A 20,364-nucleotide genomic window follows, 5' to 3' on the forward strand; every position below is an offset into this window, starting at 1 on the left:
AGCATCCCTGGCCTCTACTTGCTAATTGCCAGCCATGCTCCTTCTCCAATTGTGACAACGAAAAAAATATCTCCAGACATTGCCACATGTCCCCCAGGGAGCAAAAATGATCCCTGCTGAGAATCACTGAAACAAAGAAGAGAATTCGGATGTGAGAACAGGTGGCTTTGGAGAGATGGACGTGGAACTGGGAGGACAGGGGGAAGTACAACCTTGACATCGACCCTAAGCCAGGCATTTGCAAGGCTGAGCCAATTCCTTAAAATAAATCTCTCTCTCATATACTGGTAATGGATTCTGTTTCTCGGGAGAACCCTGACTGATTCAGTGGTGGAGCTGGGGTGTCAAGCCTTATTCACATCAGCTGCCCAAGGCCCCAGAGGGCCAGACCCAGTTCCACAGGAGCCAGTTCTGCCGTGGCCCATCCCCCACAAGCTCTCAGCATGAGTGAGATACCCTCAGGGATGAGGTGGAAGGGAGTGGGGCGCAGCTGGCTGAGAGACGACGATGAGGAAGAGAACTCGGAGACCTAGAGCAGGTGATGTGTTTATTGCGAGACCTCTTTTCTGGGGACCCCTCACAAGCCCCCAGCCGCAGAATAAACAGACACAATAACTTGGAATCCAAACCAGTCGCACATAAATAGGAGGTTGGCAAAGGAAAAGGAGAAAAACAAACTAATGTGCAGTTTCCTATGCGAGTGTGACAACGTGGCAGCGCCATACCCACGTCCAGTCTCTTCTCATCCTGCTTCCACGCGGAGGCTTTGTCCTGCTTGGAACATCACCTTCGGACCGACTCCGCAGCATGCGGCCGCCGTCCTGGCAGCCACCTGACGGGCAAGTGAGTCAACAAACCCGACACGGGTTCTCCTTAAAAAACAAACAAAACAAATGCTTCCGGGGTTCTTTGCACCTCCCAGTTCTGTTGGGTGAACAACGTGTCCCCCGATCCCAATCCAACAAAAACCACACACAACCATGATGAGTACAAGCCACGAGTCGGAATAAACACATATTGCACATGGCCATCCGAGTGGTCCTGAGAGCCCCTCGCGGCAGACACCCCAATACGGGCTTCTGATCCAACCGATCATTTGCCTGTCACTGTGGTGTCCTAAACGCCCCCACCCCCACGCCCCAAATCCAGCTGGCATTACGCACACATTCCACATTATTACCCTTTGCTATTAGCCACACTCAAGGCCGAGGCTGGGTTAACCTCACGCACTAGAAGCAGGTAGGAGGAGGTGAGGATGTTGGCTCTTAAACCTTAGTCTACCTTTCAACCCTTTACCCCTGGGTGGTTATGGAAGTTCTACAGGTGAACACAGCATCCAAGGTGCAAGGTGTGGACTCTTCTGGAACCGAGAGACGGGAAAGTGGCTCTCTCCAGCCCTACGCTTTTGCAAAGGAGCTCTGCGATTACCCTCGGGTCAGTCACCAGCCGGGGGTAAAAGGAACAGCCCAGGCGTGGGACAGGCAGGGCGGCAATCAGCATTGTTTTTCTCCTAAGGAATTTTCAAGTATCACAAAATCCCTGATACAGTATGTAAACAAGACTTCTTACTGAACAGAAAGCTAGGTCACTTCGGGAAGCAGCAGCACGTGTAATGTCTAAAAGGGCGAATAAGGTTTTAGGTTCGACACTGGAAGCGAGACAGCCGCGCACCGTGCCTCAGAAGGCAGATGCCTGGGCATCTCACACACACACACACACACACACACACACACAGGTCCCAGCATGGAGCCAGGGAGACAAAAGCACCCAATCTGACAGCTACCGGGGTCCCGAGAACATGTCCAGCTGCCCCTTCTTCTTCAGTGGTGTAGCTGCCATCGGCAACGAACAAAGGAGTCTCTGATGCCAAACACGGCACGTGCCTGCGGACTGGGGTCTGCATCCAGCTCCCAGACTCGCGGCCTCTTGCCGGGTGTTTCTCCATTCTCTGGGCCCTGCTCCAGGGGACGGCCCTGAGCCTCGCCCCTGCACCCCAGGCACGTGTGAAAGGCGTTTTCCAGAGGAATGCTCTTGGGTGAGGTATCTCATGGACCGTTTTGCTCTGGGTCCGTTTTACTTAGGAAGAGCACAGACCCTCTCCAGTCAAGGGCAATGAGGCTCTGCGGGGATGGCCTCCCAGTCGCCTGGCTCCACTGAGCGCCCCTCGTCAGTGTCTTCTTCCTCTGCCCGGGTCTCCAAGGCCCCCCTATCTGTCGAAACAGCCTGTGGGGAATGCGTGGCTCCCGCTGAAGTAGCTGCCTCTGTAGGCGGTGGCGAGGCAGTGCCTGGGCTCGGCGGTGACGGCCATCTGCATGCTGAGCGACGCGGGCAGGGGCACGGGGCACACGTCCAGAGGCTGGAGGGCGGGGTACGGGGAGTGGAGAGACGAACTCGTGCCCCCTGAGAGCAGGCTGCCGGAACAGTGGGCCTGCAGTGAGTCCCGATAGGCTAAGCACAGGTCCTGCACAGGCGTCTGGAACTGCGCCAGGGCCACGGGCGTCGGCTGGCCGAGGGCGGGGTAGGCAGGGGGCTGAAACAGCATTTGGGTGGGGGCTGGGGATGTGCCGGGCACCATGGCCAAGGCCTGGCTCTTGACGGCGACGGCATCCTTGAGGACATTGTCATAGGCTCTGAAAGGGAAGGGCCTGGGTGAGACTCGGCGGTTAAAGGCAGACACCTGAGCGCCTCTACCTGCCTTGCTGAGTGGGATCTGCGTGCTGTTCCCGCCGGACCTTGCCCAGCCCGTGCTCACTGCCTCCAGCCTTGCCTCAGTGACTGTCCGACTAACCCCAGACCTCAGATCTCAGGGTGGATCCACATCTTACAAAAACCTCTTCTGACCCCTCAAAACTAGCCTCGCTGTCCTGCAGCCCCTGCACTGCCCCGCCTCACAGTCAACACCCCAGGCGATAACTTCCGGGTTACTACCTGGCCCCCCACCGTGCCGAGTGTGACCTCCAACAGGGAAGGCCCATCTGCTCCTGCTCACCCCTGCACACCTGGCACAGAGCCCGCTGAGAGGGCAGACTCCCGGTGCTTAGATGAGCACCACTTCTGCCTTCAAGGCCCTTCCGGCAGCTCCGTCCCAGCCAGGCCACTCCTGAGCTAGCAGACCCCAAGCAAGTTGCCCATGAGGCCTTAGTTTCTCCATCGTAAAGGGGAATGTAAGAACGGAGCCAATAGGGGCCGTAGCAGGTCTGAGAAGGGGGCCATCCCAGTGTGACAGCCACGAAGAGGCAGGGCTGGTAGCTAAGAATCCAGAGCACCTGGCAGCACTCAGACCAGACTGCGTTCTCTGGCTTTAGCCAGTGTGGCTTGATTGGTTGGGTGTTGTCCTGTGCACAAGGTTACTGGTTCCATTCCAATCAGGGCACATGCCCGGGTTGCAGGCTCGATCCCCAATAGGGGGCGTGCCTGAGGCAGCCGATTGATGTTCTGCTCTTGCATTGAGGTTTCTCTCTCTGAGTCCCTCTCCCTTCCTATTTCTCTAAAAATCAATAAAAACATTTTTAAAAACAAACTAAAAAAATATAAAATAGAAGGCACAGGTTTTGAAACAAGGCCCGGGGCGCGAGGGACTGACATTTCAGAGGAATGAGACAAGGGCAGCCACTGGCAAAGTTTCCCACATGAGGAGACCAAGAGGTGACTCTCAGGGACCTGGCCCCGGGTTCAGTGGGGCTGTGCACATAGGAGATGCTGCCACCTGAAAGGTGCAAGAGGGACTGGGTGCAGCTAGGTAGGACCTTTCTGTCCTATCTGTCCTCCTGAGGTCGCCACTGAGCTCTTGAACTCTGATGTCAGTTTCACGGAGCTGGGTCTACGATGCCTTTAAGCATCTTCTCCGACACACTGCACGTTTTCTCCCCAAGATTCCCAGGGATCCTTGCAAGGAAGCGGTGGCCTCTTACGTTAAGCCACTCTGGGCTTAGCTGTGGTCAGCTTTGTGGCCACATCTGAGAAAGCAACTTATAATGAAAGTCCCTGAATTTTGATCATCCATAAGGCTGAGTGACAGACACACTGGGACTCAGATCAAAGAGCCCAGACATGCAGAAGGGCATGCACACAACCCCTCTTCTCCCTCACTCCTTGACCTTAAAACTGAAAACCCAAAGCTAACCAAAATAAGAAGGGCCAACTCCCCAAACCCCAATTCTATCAGGAGTCACCACGGCCCACGTTACGTGAGACTCTAGCAGGGAGACCCACCATAAGCCTCAGACTTCAGGAAATGGCCTGAACTGGGCCTCAGGACAGGTGGAACCTCAACATTTCAGAAACCCGGAAGGACTGAAGGGGAACTTACACCAGCAGGATTTCGATGCATGTGCTGAGATGTTCCAGGGAGTAGTTTGAGATCCTCTGCAGGTCTCTGGTCCAGTAGGGAGAAAGCTGAAGGCAAATTCTAGAGGCCCCGACGCAGGCCGCAGCGACCACGGAAGGCTGGAATTTGTAGAAAATATGATCTGAAAGAGAATCAGAGGCAGTCAGCATCATAAAGCCAAGCCTGGAAGCCTGGTGCCCTGCCTGCCGCGTGCCCCCTAAATCGGTAGACAAATGATTAGGTTCAAGGCTATTCACTGCTGTGCCACACACACTCACGATGAAAAAGTGGAAATAGCATGAAGTTCTTGAATCTTAAGCACCCTGGCCCTCAGTCTGGGATTTCTGATGTCAGCCTAAAGCAGTGATTTTCAAAATGTGGTCCAGGGCTTCTGGGGGCTGCAAGGGGCTTGCTGATGGGCTACAAAACATTCGTCCTTCCTTTGGTTGTTAGGGGTGAATGACATGCCATTTCAGAAGCTACTTATTAAACACAACAAAGCCTGGATCCCAGAAGGCACTCAATAAAAATCTGTTGAATAAGTGAATGTAAGAATGAGTGACTACAGCAGTTTGATATTCCTCACTCCAATTGGCTTTACTCAAGTATGACTGACAAATAAAAACAGACCATGTAAGTAAGGTGTACCATGTGATGCTTTGGTATACGCAGACCCCATGAAATGATCTGAGAAAGCTTAAGGTCCTACTAAGTTATTTTGTGACTTGGCCTTACCACTCATGTGCAAAGGCAAACTGTTGAATTCCCTACAATGTTCCTGGATGACACTTGGTTATCGGTGCCTTGAGTTGTTTATGATTTTCAATGATTTCAATACTTGCCTGTTATAGTGCGAAATTAGTCAAGGCGGTCTTATGGTTACAGGTACAGTCAGTCACAGAGTAAGACTCCCCAGGTTCAAATGTTAGCAATGACCCTAGGTAAGTTCCTTCACCGCTTGAGAATCAGTTGAGGAAACTGAACAGCAGAAATGACTTCTTTGTGGAGTTGTTGGGAGGTTCGAATGAGATAATGTATGCAGAGCACTAAAGTAAGGTGCCAGGTACACAGTAAGCACTCAATTAATGCTGGATATCACACCGCCTGATACTGTTACACAGGACAAATTTTGGTTTGTGTGGGTTACCGGGTGGCTGTATCAGTTGTCTTTCACCTAATACCTGGATTTTAAGACACTAGGAAGAGTGAGATCTGAATACAAGTCCCTAAACTGGGTAACTGAATTGCTAGAGCAGATGTAAACACAGCCCCCTCCCCCACCCATCTGTGTGACACAGCTCTTCCAGACTGACCTATCTGCACATCTGTCCTATTTAGATCATCTGCAAGTTGCAGGTTACCATAGAAACATTAACAGGCGACCAGAAGGTTGTAGAATACCAGTGGCCTGTCATAAGCTGCTATTTCTCTTTTACACATGACTGGTAACATGGGGTGAATCCTTGTTCCTTTCCTGTTTATCCCTTGCAAAGCGGGAGTGATCTGGGTGGATGGGCTCCAGTCGCTAAGAACTCTCTGGATGGACATGCATGCCTCTTGGTGCCACCTGATCCTGGCCCCTGGGTGGTGGGGGAGGGACCACAGGTCCCGACACCGGGCCCACCTTGCAGGGTGACCTCTAGGAAGTAGTGGGCGTACTCCTTGAGGCACTCTTTGGTCTTGCGGGCGCAGGTGGTGGGCCAGCTGTGGCAGTGCTGGTCCTTCTGGCTGACGGAGGCCAGGAGGTAGTAGTCCAGGAAGTGGGCGGGCGTGGGCAGGCAGAGGTTCCAGTTGAAGGCCGCCAGCAGCAGCAGCTCGGTGCTCAGGAGCTCCTTCTTGGTGAGGCTGAAGTTCTGGCTGCTCAGGATCCTCGTACTGTTTATCTGCTCCAGCTTGGGCACGTGGTCTTCCTTGTCCTCGAATTTACCTGTGGGGGGAGCAGAGGTCACCGGACGACAGCACTGGCCTGCACCCAGGAATTCAGTAAAGGTCCAACTTAAAGTGCCTGGACGGTGCCGGCAGAGAGGACAGAGATCCGAAAGGCCCCGCTGCAGAGGGAGTACGAACATAGACACTGGACCTGTCAAACCTGGGCTCACATCCCCAAGCCACCACTTCCAGCTGTGTGACCAGGCACAGGTATCTCACCCTCTCTGTGCCTCAGTTCTCTCATCCGTAAAGTGGAATCTAGACCTCAGAGACAAGGACAAAATGCATTCCAAATGTTCAGAACAGCACGTGGGCCACAGAAGGTCCTCACTAGCAGTCAGCACCAGCGAGGGCCTGAGGAATGAGGTGGGCTCTCCTGTCTGGTCATAACCAATTCACCCCAGGACTGCTTAGAGGGTCAGGCGATAGTCACGACGACTCTGCACATCTGACCCTGCCCTCCCCCCACCTCTCCCCAGATGTGGAAAAGCCCTTCAACAGCTCCCCGTTGTTCTTAGTACTGAGTTTAAGGTCCACCAGTGGATTTTTATTTGGGGTCCTCTCAGAAACACAGCGTGTGGGAGGGGAGCCTCGGAAAGACTGGTAGGTGGGAGAAGACAGGAAAGGGAAGAAGCCCCCAAAGGGTCCTTCATCAAGTGCATCACCAGCGGGGACGCCCGGAGCCGATCCCTACAAGGGAACCCCTGGCGGGCATCCTCCGGACAGAGCAGCAGCCGGTGGCACTTGGGGGTCAGGCCCACTGAGGGTCGAGGTGCTGGGGCGGTGGGTGGGAACTGGCAGCCTCCACTGGGGGAGGCTCTGCAGGTGGGGCTGCTGGGGCCCTCCCAGCCTCACACCCCTCACCCTGGGGAAACCGTACACACCTGGCCGGGGCCTCTGTCACTGCAGTTCTCTGAAGGCACCATGCTCTCCTTGCCTACGAGCCTCGTCTACACAGCCCTCTGTCTGCAGCACCCTTCCCCATCCCCTCCTCACTCGGCCAACCTCGCCTCGCTCTCCACCTTCAGTGTCACTGCCTCCTGGAAGCCTTCCCTGACCACAGTCCCCACGTTCTGCCCGGCCCCCCCCCTCAGACAGGAAGCCCTGCGTCCCAGCCTCGCTCTGGTCACCTGTGGCCCCCAAGCCCAACCTCACTGGGTGCAGAGCAGCTGCGGAGCGAGTGTCAGAAGAGGCAGCTGTGCTCAAGCACCCGTCTGCCAATTGAGGAGCCGCCAACGTGTCCGCACACCTGTGCACAACCGCCAGCGCTGCCGACCCAGTTCTCACGGGGCTCCCGTGCCTCTCAGGGGAGATAAGGAGGGAACCACCACCACAGGCTGCCCTGCAGCAGAAGCGACAAGTCCTCAGCCAGGCTCCAGCGACGTCACCGAGAAGCCCGTGTGCCCATCTTCTCGGCGAGCCCGACAACACCCACCAAGTGGACGAAGGTGGCGTGACACCAACCTCCGGTCTTTGACAGGGAGGAGCTGAGCGAGTGGAAACGTACAACACGGAGAGGAGCGAGAGGACTGCCGACCGCTTCCCAAGCGGCTTACACCCCATCTCCTTTCGGAGCCCGCTCCGTCCAAACACACACCTTCCCTGGCCGGACATGTAGGGGCCACTCAGGCAGGCAAAGGCAAGGTCAACGCTGCCCAAGGGGGAAGAGCCTCTAGTACAGCTGAAACCCGGGGGTGGGCCTGGCCTCAGCCCCATGGCCTCCACCCCAAGCACAGGATCCAGCCACATGGAACTCAGACCCTCCTCCAGCGGGGAGTGTTGGTCCCCTCACCTACCTTATCATGGGTCCTCCAGAACTCAGTTCATTTAAAAAAAAAAAAAGTTGTTATTGATCTTCAAAGACAGGAAAGAGAGAGAGAGAAAAAAAGCATCAACGATGAGAGAGAATCATCCATCGTCTGCCTTCTGTATGTCCCCGACTGGGGATCAAGCCTGAAACCCACGCATGTGCCCTGACTGGGGAATCGAACTGTGACCTCCTAGTTCATGGGTGCCCAACCACTGAGCCACACTGGCCGGGCTCCAGAGCTCAGTTCAGAGGCCACTGGATGTCACCAAGGCACTTATCATGCTCAGATACTAATTGAGCATTAATATTCCTGGCAGCAGGTCTAAGCCTCACGAGGACAGGAACCATGTCCCACCCATTCCCTGCTGTGCCCCAGGTCCCAGCACAGTCCCCGGCACACAGGAGGTACCCAATGAGTATTCACCGAGAAAAGGAATTTCTCTGGATAGTGAAATTTTAGGCCATTTGAATTGTCCTCTAATGAGCTCTACCTGTATTCCCTACCTTTTTTCTTATGAACATGTATCTTTTGTGCAATTTAAAAAGAAACTATTTTTATATATATTTTGCAAAATTGTCAAGGCTTTCCTGAATCTTGTACTGAACTAGTCACAGGCACTCGACACACAGGAGCTCTTTTCTTCCCAGCAGCAGAAGGTGACGCGGTGAAGGTCACAGTCCCAGCAGAAACGTGCCCTGTGCTGGGGGTGGCACTGCTGGCAGCAATCTATTCCGACTGGCAGATGCGCTCCATCAGATTAGTGTCCTCCCGGCCCCCGGTGCTTTGCAAACCTTTCAGAGCTCTGCCTGTTCCCCAGCCACCAGGCCCAAGAGGATTACCCTGAAATGGAAGGGGCCAGATTACCGACGAGCCTGACTGCCCCTGCTGCTTCCTGGGGACCCACCACGCTACAGGCCAGAGCCAGGCAGAGGGGGGTCTGAATCCGCAGTGTGCTGGCTCTGAACCTAACACACTGAACTGCCCAGGCCTTCACTTCCCACCTAGGAGCATGCCCAGGTGCAGATGGAGTGGCCATGCAGTGGAAGGAGCCTTCGTGCCCAGCACGCAGAGCTGCCCGGAGTCCTGGGCTGGAGTCCTAGGCTGGGCTGGGCACTGTGCTTTGTGCTCGACACCCACTGGATCCGCCCAGGTGGGTTCTGTTCAGACCCCCAGAGACTCAGAGACAACGCTCTGAGAACTCGGCTCCACATTTGGGAGCGACCTCACAGCCCCTGCCCTTAACTGCTGGCCAGCCGCCCCCAGCTTAGCGACGATTCCCCAGCACCAAGCATTTCACAGCCAGAAGAGAGTTTATGAGTTTCCTGGGGTTGCACGTGCCTGGCAGACATTCCCTCCCCTCCTCCCATGACTGTGAGTGGGGCCAGTCCTTTGTCCCCAGCGCCGCATTCACCAAACACTGTCACTCAACTGCCTGTTCCTGACCGACAAGACAAACGGCACAGATGCCTGGAAGTCTTCAGGCAGGCCCCCCAGGGCAGCATGGGGGACAGAAGTCTGTCTTTCCACGTCAGACAAGAGCCACAGACTCTCTTCAACTTGTTCAATGTATTTGGAAAATTTTCAAATCCACAGAAAAGGTTTAGGAATTGAGATGACCCTTCACCCCAATTCACTGATTGATGTGTGTGTGTGTGTGTGTGTGTGTGTGTGTGTGTATGCAAATACTGGTTCTGCTCAATCATTTCTAGTGAAGTTGCAGATGTGACAACTTTAGCATCTATCCTGACGTCATTTTCCTACGTAATCATAATGCTATTAGCGATCCTAAGAACATCAGCATTAATGCAATAACATTTCCTAATATTCAATCCATATCTGACTTTCTGCATGGGTCCCAAAATGTCTTTTTTTTTTTTAAAGATATATAATCCAACGAAGCTCACATAGGGTCTTGGATGATGGATGATTCTCATCATTGATATTTCTATCTCTCTCTCCCTCTCCCTTACTCTCTGAAATCAATGAAAGTATATATTTTTAAAAAACATAAAAACAAACAACTCTTTGGATTTCTGTAGTTATGAGAGGGCAGAGGGGTGCTTCCGACTCATCCCCAAAGGGGGAACTGCTCATACCTTCAGCAGACAAAAGGGACAGATTTTAAGCAATTTGATGGGGAAGCCAGGAAACTACTCCGAGGCCAGCCCCCTCTGAAAGGCTGTTTTACTTTGTGAATGTCTCTAGTCCCATTCTCTGTTTTTCATGACACTGACTCTGGATGAATCCAGGCCAATGGTCTTGTGTAAAAAAAAAAAAAAAAAAAAAGACAAGACCAGCAGACTGGTCTTGTCTTTTTTTATTTATTTATTCTGGACTGTCTGTCTTCAGACTGCGGGCTCGACCCCCAGCAGAGGGCATGCAGGAGGCACCAATCATCATTGATGTTTCTATCTCTCACTCTCCCTTCCTTTCTGAAATCAATAAAATAAAATAAAAAGAGGCAGAGAGTCCACACACCAGGACGTGAGCTCCAGAGGGCAGGGCAGTTGCAGGCCAGGCTCCACCACAGCCCAGCAGGCAGCTGAAACCCCAGCAGCCCCGGGGAGGGGAAGCCTCCGAGGACTTGTTTGTATGCCCTACACAGCACACTCTGTTCATTCTGGTAACAACCCCGGGGGCTGGCGGTGTTTTCCACATTAATCAGAAGCTCAGAAAGGTGGATTGCCCCCTCATCCAGCTGGCTAGTCAGGGACAAAGTTAAAATAAGTCTGGCTGTCTGCTCCATGAGGGAGGGGCCACATCTGTCTTGTAGAACATTCCAGATCCCCTTCACCTAGCACAGCCTCTGGCATAAAGTTAATACTTTAAAAAGCTGCGTTTTTTTTTGGTTTTTAAGTGAATGAATAAATGGCTCCAAAAGTCCAGAGTTTTCTAAACCACAAGTAGGACATCTCTAATATAGTCACCAGGATCCCTGAAATCCCAGTGTCGCCACAAGGAAATCCCAGTGATGAGGGGTCAGGCCAGTTGCAGCCCCTCCCCATCTAACCGCCCTGCTCCCCACAAATACTCTTGTCTTCACCTTGCCCTCTGCTCAGGCTGTAAAGTCATTCAACCCCAGAACTTGTCCACTAAGGGGCTGCACGATCAACTGGACTTCGTTTCCAACGAGAGAACTGAAGTTGAAGAGTGAGTCTCCACGGGTACACTTTCTACGGTAAAGCATACCCAACTCTGCCCAAACCAGCCTTTTCATTAAAAAACAGAACCAGCCTGGCCAGTGTTGCTCAGTGGTTGAGTTCCAACCTATGAACCAGGAAGTTGCGGTTCCATTCCTGGTCGGGGCACGGTTTCTGGCTCGATCCCCAACAGGAGGGCATGCAGAAGGCAACTGATGGATGATTCTCATCATTGATATTTCTCTCTTTCTCCTTCTCCCTTACTCTCTCTGAAATCAATAAAAATATATTTAAAAACCACACACAAAAACAAAACAACTCTTTGGATTTCTATAGTTATCAGAGGGCAGAGGGGTGCTTCCGACTCATCCCCAAAGAGGGAACTAGCTCATACCTTCGGCAGACAAAAGAGACAGATTTTAAGCAATTTGATGGGGAAGCCAGGAAACTACTCCGAGGCCAGCCCCCTCTGAAAGGCTGTTTTACTTTGCGATGCAGCACCGAGGGGCAGAGCGCACTCTGAGGATGACCATCCGGGCTCTAGGAGGCTGGCCACACGCCAGCTGTGTGGTCTGGGGCAAGTCCCCACCTGTGGGGCCTGTGCAATGTGAACAACAGAAGTAGACAGAATTGTGGTGAGGATGGCATGAGGGCTCAGTGTGCTGAGAAGGGTGCTCAGCGCTCAGCAACCCCGGATCCAGCTCTGCTTTACTAGTATAAACCTCTGCTCGGTTCAGGACCAACCGAGCCATCCCAGTCACAGGCGCAGACAGTTCAGTTTCCAGACAGGATTTGACGTGGGGGAGAGAGAAAGCCAGGGACAGAGCAGGCAAACCCTCCAGCTATGAGAGCATTTTCATGGCGGTCTTCATGGAAGGGAGGAAGCTGTGAAGACCCAAGGAGTGGGGAGCAGGGAGCATCCCCCCACTCTGCCCTGAAGCACCTGCTCCAGGAATGACCGAGACCTCTGGCCACCCCAGGGATCTGGAAGTTATGGGGTGTCCTGGAGAAACAAGCCTCCAATCCCAGGCTCAGCTCCCTGGCCTCCTCAGGAAACAAAGAAAAGGCTCCCTCTTACTGTGCCTCCCTCCTTCCTCTTAAAAGTAGGGCTGTCCTGCTCGAGGCTGCATCTTGGGAATCTGGGACACGGCAGTCCTGGACAGATACTGAAAGAATGAATGAATGAATGAATGAATGCACATTTCTGACAGGTTGGATCAATTCCTGAGTACAACTTTGGAAACAGGCTACGGATGAGGTTGCAGGCCACTTTTTCCTTCAAGAGGAAGCTGTAAAAAAAGCCTCCCTGGTCAGAGGTTGCTGGGTCGCACACACTGGCTTCCCTGCTGGCTTTGAGGGCTTCCCTGTCTCAGGATGCAACAACTGGTGCAGTGACTTCCCATGGTGGCCCGCCAAATCGCTGGCTCCTCTGTGCTCTGCTTTACACGGGACCCAAATCATTTCGCAGGGGCTGTGGGCCCTGGCCTGTGCGGCTCGGTTGGTTGGAGTGTCGTCCCATAAACGGAAAGGTTGCAGGTGCAGTTCGTCAGGGTGCATACCTGGGTTTCGGGTTTGGTTCCAAGTCGGGGCACGTAAGGAGGGGCAGTCAATCCATGTTCTCTCTCACATCAATGTTTCTCTCTCTCTCTTTCCCTTTCTCCTCCCCTTTCTTTCTCTTCCCCCCTCTCTAAAATCAATAAGCATATCCTCAGGTGAGGATTAAAATAATAAATAAATAAAAATAAAAGCAGGGGCTGTGGGGCAGAGGGCACTTGTCATACGAACAGCTGGCATTGGAGCCAGGGTTGAGCCAGGGCTCTGTGCGGAGACAGAGTGTCCCAGATCCCCAAGATGCAGCGCCCTGTAAGGAAAGTCACTGCTGTGCCGAATGTTCACACCCAGCTCCGTGAGGGCTGCTCTGGACCAGATGGGGCCGTGTATCCAGGAAGAGCAGAGAGCGAGTCCTTTGGGCAGTGCCAAAGGTGTGGGCATCACACGTCCTGGGCCCCTTTTTCCAACCTCTTCTGGGAGAGGAAAAGGAAGAGAAGAGGCAATCTTGGCCATTCCCGTTAAGGTTAGAAGGGGAGCCGCTCCAGACATGAGACCCGGTCCTGAGGGCTAAAGTTTTCCTCCAGGTCAGCTAACACGTGGCTCAGAAAGCGGAGCCGGGGACCCCCAGCAACCTCTCCACTGCTGGCCGAGTCTTCCCGGGGCAGCCATATCAGGAAGTGACCTGCTGCGGCAAAGGCCACTGTTGTACAGTGGCTGAGAACAAAGGCTCAGGGACAGCCCGGCCAATAAGAGGAGGGGAAAAAAAAATCAGTCTTGCAAATAAATAAAGCAATACTTTAAAAAATACAATGAAATGTATGGTATATATTTTCTGCCAGGCCAGCGTGGCTCAGTGGTTGAGCACTGACCCATGAACCAGGAGGTCATGGTTTCCATTCCTGGTCAGGGCACATGCCCTGGTTGTGGGCTCAATCCCCAGTGTGGGGCGTGCAGGAGGCAGGCGATCAATGATTCTCTCTCATCATTGTTGTTTCCATCTCTCTCTCCCTCTCCCTTCCTCTCTGAAATCAATAAAAACACATTAAAAAAAAAAAAAGACTCAGGGACAGCTCTCGGGTTCCCATCCCAGCCGTGCACCCTGGGGCAGTTATCTAACTTACTGGGTCTCAGTTTCCTCCTGTCAACGGGGGGGAAATAATACTGCTTACTACACAGAATTGTTTTGGGGAGTAACTGAGTAAATCCATGCAAAGAACTCAGACTGCTGCCTCGCACGTAAACACGCATTAAATATTAGCCATTCCATGATCACTGAGGCCAGAATCTGTCCTCCTCCCTCAAACTCCGATTATATATTTAAAAATGTACTGAGCTTGCAACTAATTTTTTCTCTTATTCTTTATATTTTTTCTATATTCCAATTTTCTACAAGACATAAATAGTACTCTCCCACTGAGGAAAACGAGTTTAAACTTCTCAGGAGACAAGAAGCGACTGATGGGACCCTAGAAGCCAGAACTGGCAGAGGAACTGCGAAAGAAGGTTCTGGAACGTGGGTCTGCCCTAGCCCAAGACTATCCTGGCATATATCTGCTTTACAAGTGCCCACAGGTCAGGAGGTCTCAGACTTTCCTAGAAGAGTTCCAGAAACCCAACTTGTCAGTGACAAAGAAGAAACTTCCTGTCTAGACACTGAAATGCTTATAATTAAAACGACGGCTTAGGAGGCAGGGAGAGGCATGCTCCTTGAAGACAGCCTCGAAAATCCAGGCAAACACAACTACCCTAAAAACAACCTCTCCCCTCCCCTCCCAGGGTGTAACAGGCTGGTGTACTTCCTTCGGGTCTGAGAGGGGGTTTTAAGCAGCCGAGGCTGCCTTGCTGGGACTATCACAACCAATGCCGACCAGGCAGTGGGTGCCCAGCGAAGGGTGGGCTGTCGTGACCTGGGGAGTGACCTCTCCACCGCGGGGAGTCTCCTAGGTGAGGCAAGGATGAGTCACACACTGGAAAACCCTCCGGGCGGGTCTCGCAGGGAACAAAGGACCTAACGAATAAGGACTCCAGGGTCCTCCTCCACATCAGCAAGAGCAGGAGAGGGGATATAATGCAATCCTGGGCGTGTGTAAATGGGGGAGAAGGTCCTACAAGACACACGCATTCACTACAGATAGAGCTCAAGGTTAAGGCGAATAAAAAACAAACAAAAACAAACACCCAGCTCCAGCAGCCACACGGCCTGTGGCACGAAGAGCAGACAGGTGCCTGACGTCACGTCCCGGTCATCTCCCCGCTAACTGGGTGAGCCAGGCTGTTCTCCTAACAGGAAGGACACTTGGGTTTTTCTTAGAAGGGCAATTAGCTTATTCTTGGTATGGACCCAGAGACCTGTGGGCAATGCCTGGATTAAAGGCTGCTTCTTTCGGACGGGGACTTGGTCTGTGATGTGTTCCACTGTCTGCAGGCTCAGTGCATAGTAGGTACGTGTGTGTGAAATGAATCCTCTTCGATGACAAAGACCGTATACATTCCTTCCATGCACTGCCGTCTCCCCGGCACTGAAAACAGCGTCTGGCGTATAGCAGAGGCCGAATAAATGCTCTTGAATGATTTACCTGTGTGGGGTCAAGGGCTTCTGAACACTGCATGTTCAATGAACTTAACATGCAGGTTAAGATCCCCATTCCCCACCACACACAAAAGAAACAACAACCCTGAGAGCACAGAACCCCAGGCCCTGGACAAACAGGTCTGGGCAGCAGACTTGCTCAGACAAACTGCACCATTTCTGAGTTTCCAGCCCGGCCAGCTGTCTGACAGGCACACACACAAAATCCTCCCCCCCCCCCAAAATAACTCGAGGCCTGCCAGTCTGCAGAGTCGGAAACAGGAACTGGAAAATCACCATGTCCTCGCCCGCTGCGCTGTGACCCTGCAGCCCAGGGCCCGGATCTGTGCAGCGTGGCCCTCACGTGACGGACCACCTTTTCCAGCCCGCCCTGTGCTGGGTGACCGCCACCGAGATGCCAGGGAGGAGGAGGTGCCCACCGTGTTGCAGCAGCTCTCACGGGAAACAATCAACAATTGGCACATTACACGCATGCATTCAACGTAAGCCCTATCCTGACTTTGGAAACGTGAAACCGTGGTCTGGAGGAAATGTATTCCTCGAGGGGGGCACTCTTACGAGAGTTAAATTGTCTCCTGCACGGGGACAGCCACATTTCCTTGCAGATTTGGGGTTAATCCTGCAAGTAAATCTCATGCTCTGTCCGAAATACACCCCTGGAAAAGGCCACCCAGTCAACTCACCCCATTTGCAGGTGCTGCTTACAATTAGTGCCCTGGAGACACCCCGAGCATCCCCTGCATGGAGGGCTGGTGGGCTGAACCTCCCTGGGGAAGGAAGGCAGTGCCCTCCTCCATCCTTTCTACCAGGAGGGATTAAGACTACTTTCAAGTTTCTGAAATCTCCACCGGGTAGTCCCATCCTGCGCCTCCGCCCAGCTGTCAAAGAAGCTGCTTCTCAGAGGCAAGTTGTCAAGTGATCAAAGCCGGGGGACAGAAGGGGCGGAGAGGAGAAAAGGAGGGATGCAGGGGACGGTGCTAGGGCGGGAAGGTGGGTTACTGGGAGAAAGACAGACCCAGCACACAAGCACCCGGCAGGCAATGGCTTTCAATGGAACCCGCCCTACAAGATGTGGCTAATAAGTCCTGGTTTCAGGAGCCTTCAAAGCAATTGGTCTGGGAACGGATTCCTGGCCTGGACATCCCAGACCTAACGGGGCAGAAAGACAGAATGGGAATACACTCCCCAGGGGAGCACAGAAGAAACACCACCCGTGGACGCTGGGGAGGGGCCAGGAGGCGGAAGGGACAGCACCCCTCTTCTGATAGTTTGTTGTTTAGGTGGAAGGCATGGCTCCAAATCTCCCACAAATTAAGTTGAATTTAAGAAAAAAAAGGGATCTCATCAGTGTCGGTTTTGTTGCAACCTCTGCAAGGCATTTTAGTGCTAGCTATCAAAATCTTAAATGCACACACCCCTTGATCCAACAGTCCCACCTCCGGGAATTTGTCTCACAGACATACTCACGTAAGTGCGCAAAGATATAGGGAGAAAGGACCGCTGTCATACTATGTATAACAGTAAAAAACAATGTCAATCTAGCTGTCCACTGACAGAGGGATCATCAAATGGGCGGCGGTGTTTCTATTACGGACACTCTGCAGTCAATAAAAGGAGTAAAGGAGTAAGGCACCCTAGAAGGTGTGGTTCAGTGGTTAAGGCATTGGCCCACATGTGGAAGCAACCAATCCATGCGTCTCTCTCACGTTGATGTTTCTCTCTTTGTCTCTCCCCCTCCTTTCCACTCTCTCTAAAAATCAATGAAATCATAACCTCGGGTGAGGATTAACGAAGTAAAAATAAAATAAGTAAGGTAAATCAACACAGACTGATGGGAAAGATATTCTCTAATGTACTATGAAGAAAGCACTGTAGGTATTAACCCAGTTGTGTGATATTTAATTGATTCTGATTATTCTCAATAATTATGTTAAAGTCTCTACAACACTGAGCTAGTGAATACTGCACACACTCCTAAGGGGGAGATACAGGGTCAGGTTCCTGAGAGCCTCTGATACAATTATCAGTATACTAGAGGCCCAGTGCACGAATTTGTGCACAGGTGGGGTCCGGCCTGCTGGCCCCAATCAGGGCGGATCGGGGCCAGGCCTGTCGGGAGGAGGAGACGGTGGGAGGTTGGCCGGCCAGCCTGCCCACCCGGCCCCACTCCAGATCAGCCCCTGCATCCCAATCAGGGAAAGGGCCAGCCAGCCAACTGCCTGCAGCCCCTCCCCCTGGCTGCCCCACCCCCAATGGGTTCCCACCACCCCGATCGGCCTGTGGCCACTCCACCCAGCCAGCTCTACCCCTAGTTGGCCCCCCCACTCCAATCAGGGACAGGGCCAGCCAGCCAACCACCCATGGCCCCTCCCCAAGGCCACTGGCCCCCGATCAGCCCCCCACACACACCATTCAGGGCCAGGTCTTAGGCGACCCTGCGACCCACAGGTTGAGAACCACTGCTGTAGAGCCTAAGACCATCGGAAAACACAGATATTTACATTATGATTCATAACAGTAGCAAAATTATAGTTATGAAGTAGCAACAAAAATAATTTTATGGTCGGGGGTCACCACAACATGAGGAACTGTATTAAAGGGTCCTGGCATTAGAAAGGTTGAGAACCACTGCTCTAGCTGCTTCCTCCCTGGGGCTAAGGATGCACCACCCAGCCATCTCTGAACAGCAACCACCAGGCAAAAGCAAACCTCCAAGTTTACTGGAAAAGTTCAACACAGAATTACCAGCTGTACAGCACTTCCAACTAGGTTTATACCTAAAAGAAGTAAAAACAGGTGTTCAAACAAAACTGGTACCTAAATGTCCATAGCAGCACTATTCTTACTAGCCCAAACCACCCAAATGCCCATCAACAGACAAATGAATAAACAAGGACGGTACATCCATAAAATGGAACAGGATTCACCCACAACAAGGCATGAAGTACTGATACCTGCTGCAGTACGGATAACCTTGAAAACATCAAGGGAAAGAAGCCAGACACAAAAGGCCACACATTGTATGATTCCTTTTATGTGAAATATGCAGAATAGGCAAATCTGCATGGACAGTTAACAGATGAGTGGTTGCCAGGGACTGGGAAGGAACAGGAAGTGGCTGCCTAATGAGTTCGAGGGTTCCCTTTGGGGTGATGAACACGTTCTGTAATGAGACAGAGGTGACAGGTGCACAACCACGTGAATGTACTAAATGCCACAGAATTGTACACTTTGAAATGGTTAAAATGGTGAATTTTATGTTGTGGTCTGAATTTTACATCAATTAATAAAAATAAAACTCTGAGCTATGTGGCCTTGGGCAAGTTATTCAGCCTCTCTGAATCTATAGAATGAGGACGTGACACCATGACCACATAGGCTGCTTGTGAGGATTCCATGTGATACGTGTGTAAGGTGATTGGCACAGGACTGGGTATGCAGGTAAGCACAGAAGCTGCTGTCGCCAGAATGACAGGATGATCTCATACTGTCCCAATCAACTCACCTGAAAATTGTGGGGTTTCCATATTTTCAAATGATCCTTTTAAATATATCCTATCTAATAAGAGTAATATGCAAATTGACCATCACTCCAACACACAAGATGGCTGCCCACTATGGTCAAAGATGGCTGCCCCCATGTGGACACAAGATGGCCACCACAAGATGGCCAGTAGGGGAGGGCAGTTGGGAGGGACCAGGCCTGCAAGAGAGGGCAGTTGTGGGTGATCAAGCCTGCAGGGGAGGGCAGTTAGGGGTGACTAGCCTTCAGGGGAGGGCAGTTAGGGGTTACCAGGCCTGCAGGGGAGGGCAATTAGGGGCAATCAGGCTGGCAGGGGAGCAGTTAGGCATCAATCAGGCTGGCAGGGGAGTGGTTAGGAGGTGATCAGGCTGGCAGGCAGAAGCGGTTAGGGGCAATCAGGAAGGCAGGCAGGCGAGCAGTTGGGAGCCAGCATTCCTGGATTTTGAGAGGGATGTCCCAGATTGGAGAGGGTGCAGGCTGGACTGAGGGACACCCCTGCCCTGTGCATGAATTTCGTGCACCGGGCCTTTAATATATATATATATATATATATAATTTCAGAGAGGAAGGAAGAGAGAGAAACATCGATTAGCTTCCTCCTGCATGGCCCCTACAGGGGATTGAGCCACAACCCCGGCATGTGCCCTGACTGGGAATCAAACCTTGACCTCCTGGTTCATAGGTTGATGCTCAACCACTGAGCCATGCTGGCTAGGCTCAAATGATCCTTTTAAACAACAAATAGAGTTGGGAGAGGGGTGCTGTATGAGATGAAAGATTCAAGGAGTCTACTCGATTTATAATATATTTATAGCTAGACTATTTTTAGTCCGTCCTGTATTAAGTAGGGGAAACCCAAACAATAAACTCAGATATGACAATGGGGTGGCTTTGCCACTGGTCCACCATGGAACAACCTACAGGCTGTTTCTCCTTCCACCTCCTTCCATAGGCCTGTAGATATGGGTCCTGGACCGACCCGTTTTATGGGGCAGATGGGCCTATACACAGGTGAAAAGGTTCCATCTGTGCAAAGGCCCTTGTCTGGAAGCAGCTCTCAAAACCTGAGAACTGACAGGTGGGGGCAGGAAGAACTGTGGCTCCTCTTTATCTATCTGGGAATTATTGGGTATAGAATTCGCAGAACTTCAAACGCCCTGCGGCAAGGTGACCCCCCTTGGGGCTGACAGTCCGCCTGGGGAGAGGGCAGGGAGGAGTGAATAGGATTTCAGGCTGTCATGGAAACTTTTCTTCCCTTGGGCCTCTGAGCATATGGCAGGTGTCCTGAAAACTCCCGTCCTGCCGCCCCAGGCTGGCTGCCTCCCTCAGACGTGTGGGCGGGGGCGTCTGCCTCTCTGTCTGCAGAGCCCCCTCCATCAGCCACGGCCCCAGCAGCACAAAGAAGTCTCCAGTGTGCGCCTCATGTCCCGGCTCCCCAGACAGTCGCTGGGGGAGAGCCTGCGTGGCCCCATGGAAACCTAAGTCCCCTGCCC

At 52.5% G+C, this 20,364-nt stretch overlaps 1 protein-coding gene across 2 annotated transcripts in view; it reads right to left on the reverse strand.

The window, feature by feature from the left end:
* Window positions 1-534: 534 nt before the first annotated feature.
* Window positions 535-20,364, reverse strand: part of CCNJL (cyclin J like) — a 44,505-nt gene continuing 24,675 nt past the window's right edge. For both annotated transcript variants that reach the window (XM_054718119.1, XM_008147656.3), the window contains exons 4-6: window positions 5,952-6,254; window positions 4,310-4,469; window positions 535-2,630 (exon numbers count right to left, since the gene is read on the reverse strand). In XM_054718119.1, coding sequence (XP_054574094.1) covers window positions 2,207-2,630; window positions 4,310-4,469; window positions 5,952-6,254 — 887 coding nt within the window. In that variant the 3' untranslated portion in view covers window positions 535-2,206. The remainder of the gene's footprint in view (window positions 2,631-4,309; window positions 4,470-5,951; window positions 6,255-20,364) is intronic.

This window comes from Eptesicus fuscus, chromosome 6 (assembly GCF_027574615.1).
Source record: "Eptesicus fuscus isolate TK198812 chromosome 6, DD_ASM_mEF_20220401, whole genome shotgun sequence".
Classification (NCBI taxonomy): domain Eukaryota; kingdom Metazoa; phylum Chordata; class Mammalia; order Chiroptera; family Vespertilionidae; genus Eptesicus; species Eptesicus fuscus.